The sequence below is a fragment of the Schistosoma mansoni genome, assembly GCF_000237925.1.
Source record: "Schistosoma mansoni, WGS project CABG00000000 data, supercontig 0137, strain Puerto Rico, whole genome shotgun sequence".
NCBI lineage: Eukaryota > Metazoa > Platyhelminthes > Trematoda > Strigeidida > Schistosomatidae > Schistosoma > Schistosoma mansoni.
Window position 1 is genome coordinate 811,385 of NW_017386040.1, and position 10,176 is coordinate 821,560.

Consider the following 10,176-nt stretch of genomic DNA (forward strand, 5'->3'; position numbering starts at 1 on the left):
GGAACCGAAATTTTCATTGTACTATATTTCTTTATTGCTACGTTGTACATTTTGGTCCCATAGTTTAAGGAAAGACGACCAGACGCTGCTAAACGAAGCAAGCTATCAGAAGAGTGTTTACCAACGACAAACTCGTTGGGTTTAAACTTCTGGCTGGTCACGTCTTAGGGGCATCACTACCTCACTAGGAGGGGAGTGATCTGTAGCTGTAAATAATTCCCCAAAATCAATAGCTCATTAAGTGTTCGACATTGGATGCTGACCACGTTGTTTAAGTGGACTTGTTTAGCTGAAGGCTTTCGGTCATGCATCCGCACCAGATCACGTTTCAACACAGCGTGGGACACTGCTCCTACGTTTCATTAGCCAGCTTATAGAAAAGGTCCTCGATATATTGGTAACGAATCAAATATATCTTTCCTGCCTCTTCTCGTCTGACTTCTGATTTCTATCTGACTGGGAACGATCGAACATAGAAGGTGCTACTGGTATCCAGTTGTAAAACTAGAATATCCGTTGCATCATCAATCTCCAAGCCTAGCTCAAACCACCTACTAGGCGAGCTCGGATTACTTGTGCAGAAGATACGAGCATCGTATAAATGGCTTCGTGCCCCACTGGAGGTGGCTTCGGCTTCCTTTGCTGCCAAAGCCTCACTATCCGAGAAGTTACAATTCAGAGATCCTTTCACCGGCATCTAAGTCTACTTTCAGCTCTGTTCCAGCATTTATATACAACTAAGGAACAGCAAGCCATTTTCGACAAAAACCACAGACCCCTTCAAATTATAGTAACTTTCTAGTATGAGGCCCATTACAGTCGCAGATTTATGCATTTTTATCAGTAGCCTTGTTTGATTTTCATTGTCTATATCCTGGCTACCTGTTAACTTTTAAAAGTGTCCTCTATGTTATCTTGAGGTAATAGCTGACAAGGAGGACCTTTTATTAAGTTAACTTTATGCCTAAAAAGAGTTACGGGTTAGTGTGTTATGCTCTTCTAGAATCTGTTAAAGACAACTAACCTATCACTATGACCAGTCTTCGATTACAGCTGATGAGCAGCAATATAAACTTCCCTAAGATCAACAACAAGTTTTAGAGTTGTCATCAAAAGTTAAGAGGTGAGCACCAAGGAAAAACTTTGTTCATACTAGCTTGTCACGATAAAACGGAATATTGGATAACGACCTTCATGACTGGGAATATATTCAGTTACGTACGTTACGGTGAATAAAATGGGCGAGAAGTCTGTAAAGAAATTTCATGGTAAGTTTCCGGACATCAAGACTTATTTGCATTACGTAGGTCTCAAAAGAAAGCTAAATGAGGGCTCCAAGCCGAAGGTGTCAACCAAAAAGCGTAAATTCTTCTTCATTTCCATAATTTCTTTAGCCAAGTTATTACCTTCAATTAGATTATCCGACCAGCCCCCTGCACGTAAACCACAATGGACAAATAGAGAGCGTGTCCTCATTATCTCGTCGAGAGGCGTTTCCTACATAGGCCGGCACTTGTTGAAGGATTTATTACACATGATGCCCCATGGAAAGACAGATTCAAAACTTGATCACAAGAAAGGAATAACGGTACTAAACGAACTCGCTGAAATGAGCAACACTAACAAGGTATCTGTTCCAATTAGATTTCAGGTTTCCTTTAGTTGTTTCCTTCAACGTAGTCCTATCAATTATATCCTTGCATTAACACTTGATACGTAGGAGTAGTCTGTTAGTAAAACTTATATTCGACTGAATTTTTCGTGTGATAAACCTAACTGAAGTCTACATCGAAAATAAGGTTCACCTGTTACTGTTAACGATAGCCGAATATCTGATCAGTTCTCTAAAGCTTCGGATAATTACCATTGATATGTTTATTCCAGTCCAACTGATATTGGCATTTGATTGTGAATTTCCCAAGATTACAGTTGTAACGTTCTAGCATCATTTTGCAGATCTAAATAATAACTGGTAAACTAGTTGAGCATATTGTATTTTTACTCGTATATCAACTTGTTTTTAACCATAATCTTGTTTTAGGTGCTTATAGATATTTTCCTATCCTACTTCCAGGTTATTTACTTTGAGGCTCGCAAGAAAAAAGACCTATACTTGTGGCTTAGTTGTGTACCCAATGGTCCATCAGTTAAATTTCTTGTTGAAAATATACGTACTACAGCAGAATTAAAGTTAACAGGAAACTGTTTAAAAAGCAGTCGCCCTATACTGGCCTTCGATTCATCTTTCGAAGAATCCGATAAACCTCACATGAACTTGATCCGTGAATTGTTTATACAAACTCTTGGCACTCCAAATCATCATCCACGTTCTCAGCCATATATAGACAAGACATTTACGTTTGTTAACTTTAATGATCGTATATGGTTTAGAGTTTATCAGATTGCTGAGGAAAGTGGAGCACTAGTCGAAGTTGGTAAGTATGCATTACATATGCTTATTTCGGAAGCTTTTTTTACAACGAGAAACAATAACATAGTAGTCATTTGACTGTAAATGTTAAATGGCTCGTGATGCATTTAATGTAATCATTTTAAAGTTATAGCTCTGGTTTAGGTACCAGATTTTCCGGGCCTAGCGACTTCTTCACCTGACCATAACCATATGCGGGTTGCATACGTACGTGGTCGATATGAATCTAAAATTTTAGAGTCCAAGTGTTCAAATTTTTTCGTTTTTGAATGAGAATCATTCAGTGGTTAGAGTTTTGTCCTCTCATGTAACAATCGAATCACGTTCAAAATGCTTATTACCATCAGGATCAAGCTAACTACACAAATGTCGGCCATCGTATCTCCAGTACTACCTAAAACTATTTAATGAAAGTAACTTACTGGTCACTACCGTACTAAGTTTACGGCAAAATTCTAGATACTGTATGCATATAATACACTGGGTTACGTTGGCAGTAATATAGAATTCTCGTAAACCACTTCAATATTACTTGCCAAGCATGCAATTCTTTTCCGACTATAATAATAATAAGGGAATGGTCATTTACTGTTTTTCTATGGCTCATTTGTCTTATTGGTGTAAGTCCAAGCCTGTAAAACTCAAATTTTCACTTCAATTTTTACAACTGGTTAGCTTACTGAACTGTGAGTCATGTATAAAAAAATAGGTGATGTACTAGGACTCGAGCTTATAGATCAGTAATTGCATACTCAGTACCTCGATCAGCGTCATAATTCTGTGCTTAAAAACAATTGTAAACTACAGTCGAACGTAAATCTAAAATAATCAATAATACTGAGTATCAGTCAAAATAATACTTCTCGTAAGTGTGGATATCTAATTGCAGCTCATCATACCTGGTATAGACTGCTAATTCCCTTAGCTATTAGCTGCATATGGGTTGCTAATTGTAGGTCTAATAATATACTAATTATCTAGGAAATATTTCTCAGCAGCGTCCTGATGTATAATATGTAGGTTAACATTCACCCACGGATTTCTCATTCTAGCATCAACTACTGTAATTAGCCTGCGTTCTGTCTTAGTTTTTGGGCTAAAATTTCCTTTGGGTAAAGTAACTGAAACTCATTGTTTAAAGTACTAACATTTGGAATTTTCCATTGACAACGTTTTCATCATAATCCCAAGTTACTTCAATCAGAATACATGAAGAGTAATTCACGTCCATTGCAGTATGTTTTATGTTAATTTTTTCGAGTCCAGGACCTCATAAAAACTGACAACTTTATAGAAAATCTTACCTACGTATTCTTAATTTCCTATTACTCTCTTATACGAGTTTTTGTTAAGCACTTCATATTCACTTTCCAACCACCTAATCTTGAAGTAAAATTTCATCCCACTTAGGCTAAATTTTCGGGGCATTACGGTCATTTATAAAACAATACATGGTTGGCACCCTAGACTATGGTACAATTGACTTATTTCGTTAGGGTAACAAATTGATAAGGAGTTATATATGCCGAAATTTCATTGCTAATCATTGTTTTTTAGGTCCACGCTTTTCACTAAATCCAATACGTATATTTTCTGGAAGCTTTTGTGGTGCAGTACTGTATTCTAATCCAAAATACATTTCTCCTAATTTAGTAAGTTATTTAAATTACTCTTTGTTCTTTTGATTTGATCTTTTTTGCATTTTTTGAACACATCTGTCATAAATTATTCACTGCTCTTCATGATCAGAATAATTATATGAGTTACGGGCTGTCTTGTGAAATAAAACTAACTCATATATGTAGCTCAGTGTATCTTTCTGTCTTATAGTCGTATCCGCAGTGAGTTCTCTGATATGTAGTAAACTTTTCAGTTGACATGAATCGATCACAGTCCACATTGGATTGACCCACATGTACTGTCGTAGTTGTAGCATAAACCATGTCTACTTCGTTACGCTATGTTATCACGTAAATGTGATGGGAAGTGGGCAACATAGCATCACTCTGTAAAGTCATTAACTATTAGCTTGAACTGTGTAGTAAGTTGTGAAGTTCCTATCTTGAGTCTATGAAGTGATCGAAATCATTGATTAAAGTATATAGTAATATAGCTCGTAATTGGTCACATTGATACTAATGCGACCATTCTGTATCTTTTTCTGAACATTTTCAGTGAGTCAAACACCACGTAAAATCTATCACATATGTGCTTCGGTTTAAGTTACCTTACCACCTTAGCATAGCGAGGTTAAATTCACAAGTTAAGTTACAGAATTCTGGAAAAAGTAACAATACTAGTGGTACTAAAAAAGATTAGGCATAGGATATATGGTTTTCAAATAAAATACGAACTCCTGGAATAATAGAAAATTTATAAACTTAAGATCTAAGAGGAGATAGAGAACGAATGCACTTAAACCATTGTGAATGATTTTAGGCTATTTCAACCAGCATCTCCAACCACTGGTTACGAAAATGGCGCAGACTTCAACCAGGTGGTCTATACTTACCTACACTTCTCGGTCCAAGAGTTAGTGGCTTTATAGACTGATAATACATTTCTCGTTTGGCCGCTCCTAGTCTTCCTCTACCCTACTCCTACACCAACCATCATCCCGCACCAAAATTGTCAGTAACTAGACATACGTAATGTATATCCCAACCATCTCAGTCAATAAATATTTACCACCTCACCATTGATTTGCCATCCGTACTCAGCAGCTTGCGTGTAACCTCAACGTTCTTCACTCGGTGTTCCCAAAATACACATGTAATCCTCCAGAGGCATTTATTTTATTATCCCCTACTTTTTATCTCTTAGTTTTATTCTCTTTCAACCTATTCCTTTTGCTATGCTGATAACAATTCGGTTTAGTTTCTCACTACTGTTACGATTATTATTTCCACTCCATTCTTCCCCATTAATATGTCACTACTAAAGTAAGTCGTGTCAATTTAAACAGATAAACTTTGAAAATAAACTCACTTATTTAGATATCCATCCACTTTCATATGAGTAGTAAAGCGAAGGAGAGTAGCGTTTGGCGATTCAAACTCATTTGGTGGAGAAGTGGTCCAGTCGTTAATACTTTTGACTTTCGGCATTACACCTACTTCAGTTTGTCTAGCCTAGTAGTATCTCTAGCCCTCACATCTAGAGTGTGACGCAAAACCAATTAAATGAATCTGTACCTGATAAACGAGCTAAATAAATAAAGTACCATTTCTTCATTGACATCTAATAATTAAATCGTCTACAGTTGCACTGAATCGACGAAATGCACGTATATGTAAGTATTTCACTAAATATAAAGAAAGACTCACTACATTATTAATGGCTAGTTGTTAAGTCCCCCTATATCTGTTTAGCTGTATCATTACCGTTAACGTGCAAAAGATATTACGACCCTTTATGCAATTACCTTCAAGGTTTTACATGCTGACCTAGACCCCTTCAACATCGTCGCACTAATCCATAGATAAAAAACCTCAATCAAGTCGAAAAATGCTTGACATATCCACTTTCAACCTCAACTCGACTCTATTAAGGATTTCTGCCACTGCCTTTTCTGTCCAAATTTTTCGGTGTTAAAAAGGAGGTGACGTTGTTTATTTCAAACGTTTCTGAAATCAAATCGTTGATTATATCTCGAGTCTACTTAAGGTAGACAAATGATAAAGTGGTCCTATCAGACAAATGCTCTATCAAAATGTAAAGTATTTTGAACGTCTTTAATGAAAATCTTGTAATGCTTAATATGTGACTTGCAATTATCCGATAATGTGATTATGCTTAGAAATATCTATACACTGACAACTAATTGAGTCACTGTCTGTGAATTGACTGGTAGTACGGATCTTTTTTTATATTTCTAAAAAATCATAAGTTTGACTTAACAATTTAACTTCACTAAATAGGGTCTGTTTGATACCCAAATATCTCCATACATTCATTTCTATGGGATTTTTTTGATGTTAATAGTCCCCTGATTGATGTAATTATTAAAAACCAATGATAGTGATAATAATTTGGGTTTTCATAACCTTATAACCTTTTTTCGAATAGCAGATCATTTTCTTGAGTTTATGTATAAACGCTTTTTTACCTAAATTCTTTTATTACACACTTTTGTACTACTTTTGTTGGTTATTCAGTAGTATAAATTTGCAAAACGCAATTTTGTTCTCCCCATTTTTTCAGATTCGAAGTACTCTGTTGTCTAATAAACATGGCAAATACATAGAACGTACACATAATAAAACGGAAACACGGAAGCGTAAAAAAGAATTAAAAGAAATTTACCCAGTTGATGAATTAGATGAAATATTTGAATAAATTTGTTATTATATTTCGATCTTGCCTTGTGTTTAATGTTTTCTATATTTTCGTATTATTTTAATAAGTAAAAGTAATGGCTCACGATTTCAGTGTGTACATACATATCTAGCACTCAATTATCAGATTGACAGCTCGAACTAACTAGTGGGATAAAGAGTTATGTAGGTAATCAACTTTCAACGGATGTTAAAAATCCTCCTTTATTTACTACCAGTTAACTAAAACACATAATTGCGAACATTTTATACAAAAGCTGCTGTATTCCAACTATACTTAAAGTGAATCATGGCATTCACTCTTGGGTTGCTAATAATTTTGTGCGCTCATTGGTTAGTTTTTAACTACAATGAACACAATTATTCCCTATTCTCTTCTTCCTTACCCACTAACTAGGAGTAACTTCAAGTTTTATTATAAAGACCTTAAAAGGTTGATTCACACTAGAATTCATTCCATTACAAATAAACCACATTCAGTGATTATTAGTTAAAGAGAATATCATCCTCCAGTCAATGATCGAGTAGTGATACTGTCTGTATAAATTTGTGGCCGTCCGTTTTTAGTTGCAGAAATTCCATTTTGATAATCGGTCTAGGTATTTTGATTGCAGTATAGCGATACTGAACGAGTGGAATGACAAGACAAATCCTTTAATCGTTATGTACCAGTACTGGATCTGTTGTTAGTTTATAACACCACTGCTATATTGGGATTCTGATGCTTGTTAGTAGACAAAAAATATGTAAGTGTATCAATGGGCGTAAAAGGTTATCCGCCAATTGTTTTTTCAGCGACCCAAATAACTTTTCTTTTAAATTAACGTTGGTTATTTAGTTGCTGGAATGAGCAACTTTTTAAAAACCATATCAGTAAATAGTGATTCATTCACTGGCAAAGTTGTCATGGTGTTAGTATGTATTTACATTTCTCGTGGTTTCAGGTATGAACCACAACTTACTGCTTCCAAAATGTTTCTTGTATCGTTTCATACAAATAAAATATTGATATTTTGTTTAATTCTAGTTTCTGAACTAAACCAGTTACCTTTGCATAGAATTTCTCGTACCCATAATCATCCGTATTTTGCTCATTTTACTAGGCCTTCATAATTAAATGACTGTTTAAAAACACTTGAAGTCTTAATCTGTGTGGTAGAATGTTAACGATATTTTTTTCACTCCGTCAACTTTTCATATACTCCCTGAACTGACATGACATTTTGTTGGTAAAAAAATATCCCTTTATTGTCTTATCAGATCATGGAACTTCAATGTCATGTTTTGAAAAGTGATACAGTATGGTAGTACTGTCAAATATTTTACAAACGATGTAAAAAAAGATCCAACGTAAAGAAAAGTTAATTCAGTATTATTGTCTATTGAAATGAATAGTATTGGAAATCTCGTGAATCGGGTAGATCTATAACAATACTAAATTATTACCTGGAATTCTCGAGTTCATTTATCACAATAGTACTTACTTACGCCTGTTACTCCCAATGGAGCATAGGCCGCCGACCAGCATTTTCCAACGCACTCTGTCCTGGGTCTTCCCTTCTAGTTCTATCCACTTTTTGTTCATTTTTCTCATATCTGTCTCCATTTCTCGGCGTAATGTGTTATTTGGCCTTCAGGATTGTATGTGAGGGCTTGTCTTGTGACGCAGTTGGGTGATTTCCTCAAAGTGTGCCCAATCCACTTCCAGCGCTTCTTCCTGATTTCTTCCTCCGCTGGAATCTGGTTTGTTGTCTCCCATTATCACAATAGTATTAACAGAAAAAAGATTTAGAAGTGTAAGATCACACCCGTAGATGAAACAAAATTTAAAAGCTTCATTAATATCTAACTTTTTTTAAACTTAAGATATCTTAACAGTAATAAATGAGCTACCTTTTTTTCAGGCAGTATTAAACAATGAGACAAAGGTTATTAAACTGTACTTAGTGAAATGTACTCTGAAGGTAGTGGATGCCCGTTATAGAGAAATCGCACATTGGCCCGAAGCAGCTGTCCTGTACTCCCTAGTTTTAAATTGTAACTAAACATTATTGAATAATTAGTCATTCCTATAGACAAGTGTACATTATTTGAAGTTAATGTAGGACGTACACTAAATAAAATATATGTAACACCAAGTTATAAGTCGTTGAACACTATTCAATGATTTTATTATTCCCGAAAAACTTTTAACATTAGCGAGTTACTCTGTTAAAACTTGTAACACGGGACGGTCCTTTATTCTGAGAAATGTCTTGGATCTCTTCGTTTCTTCAATAATCAATTATGCACTCTTCTGTAATGTCAATTAATGCTAAGTTATCAACTTTGGATTGTACATCGAATCGTCACAAAATAATTATAGTTCAATACTTAGCACAATAATCTGTATTTTATGAGTTGCATTAAGATTAGTTTTAGTCAGTTGGTGATTGAATCTAACAAATAGAATAATTAAAAGCAATTTTCTATACTCAAAAAGCACTAGCCATTTTGATTATTCTTAGTCTTATGCTATTAGTGATATGTGTTATTGAAAGTAAATGTGATTGGTCACCGAATGTAGACAAACGGGCACTCAACTTAATGGTAATTAAATATGTGATTCCCTTCCCTCCTATTGATTTGTACTCCGGGCTCAGCGAATGACTGCTTGTGTTAATATGGGATTAAGTATTGTGTGGTGTTAATCTGATTCTCTGTTTTGTTCATGAATCGTGTACCTGATATACCGTGATTTAGTCTTTATATTATATAGTACCGTTCGAGTATCCAATCTAGCGGCAGTACCAACTCGGTCACCCAGATCATTCTTATTATCATATCACTGTATTAACGAAGTATACAGCAGAAAAAAAATTTCAAATCATGGGTTATATCAGTTGGTTTTCAAAGATTTTATTCACAATTGAGTTTGTTTAGAAAAAGAAGCGTGAACCATTTAATAATATGTAACAAACTGATAATGCTTATTGATCGATAAATAAGCTAACTTCAGCATTCAATTTTTAGTTATATGTGAGTATTTTAGCAATTTATTCTGTTATATCAGCCCCTGTTGTACTGTGAATGATGTGTACATGTTTTAATGGTTGATAACCTAAGGAAATAGATGCTTTGGTCGTGTATGATTACCTGTTGTATAACTTAATGTACTTGATTCCTTTGAAGTAAGCCAAAATTTTCCTAGGATGATTTCAGAATGCTAATTTTTTGGATGGACACACTTGTTTTCAGTAATTTTCTTCATGGAAAAAATCAGGTTTAATCGAGTCTTGGCATTTTAAATACATAGGTAAAACACAAAGCCAACTACTTATCTAATTTTACGTTGAACTGAGGTTTGTAAACGTTAGATAACAATGGATAACTAGTGTGGTGTGGTCTACTTATATGGTCAGACATAGA

At 34.9% G+C, this 10,176-nt stretch overlaps 1 protein-coding gene across 1 annotated transcript; it reads left to right on the top strand.

Moving 5' to 3' along the window:
* Nucleotides 1–1,237: 1,237 nt before the first annotated feature.
* Nucleotides 1,238–6,769, top strand: Smp_156780 (ribosome biogenesis protein brix, putative; the record flags this gene model as incomplete). The annotated part of the gene is made up of 6 exons (XM_018788953.1): nt 1,238–1,268; nt 1,308–1,627; nt 2,075–2,190; nt 2,392–2,435; nt 3,989–4,083; nt 6,635–6,769. 6 exons carry the CDS (start codon nt 1,238–1,240, stop codon nt 6,767–6,769), a joined length of 741 nt encoding a protein of 246 aa, XP_018646514.1.
* Nucleotides 6,770–10,176: the final 3,407 nt, after the last annotated feature.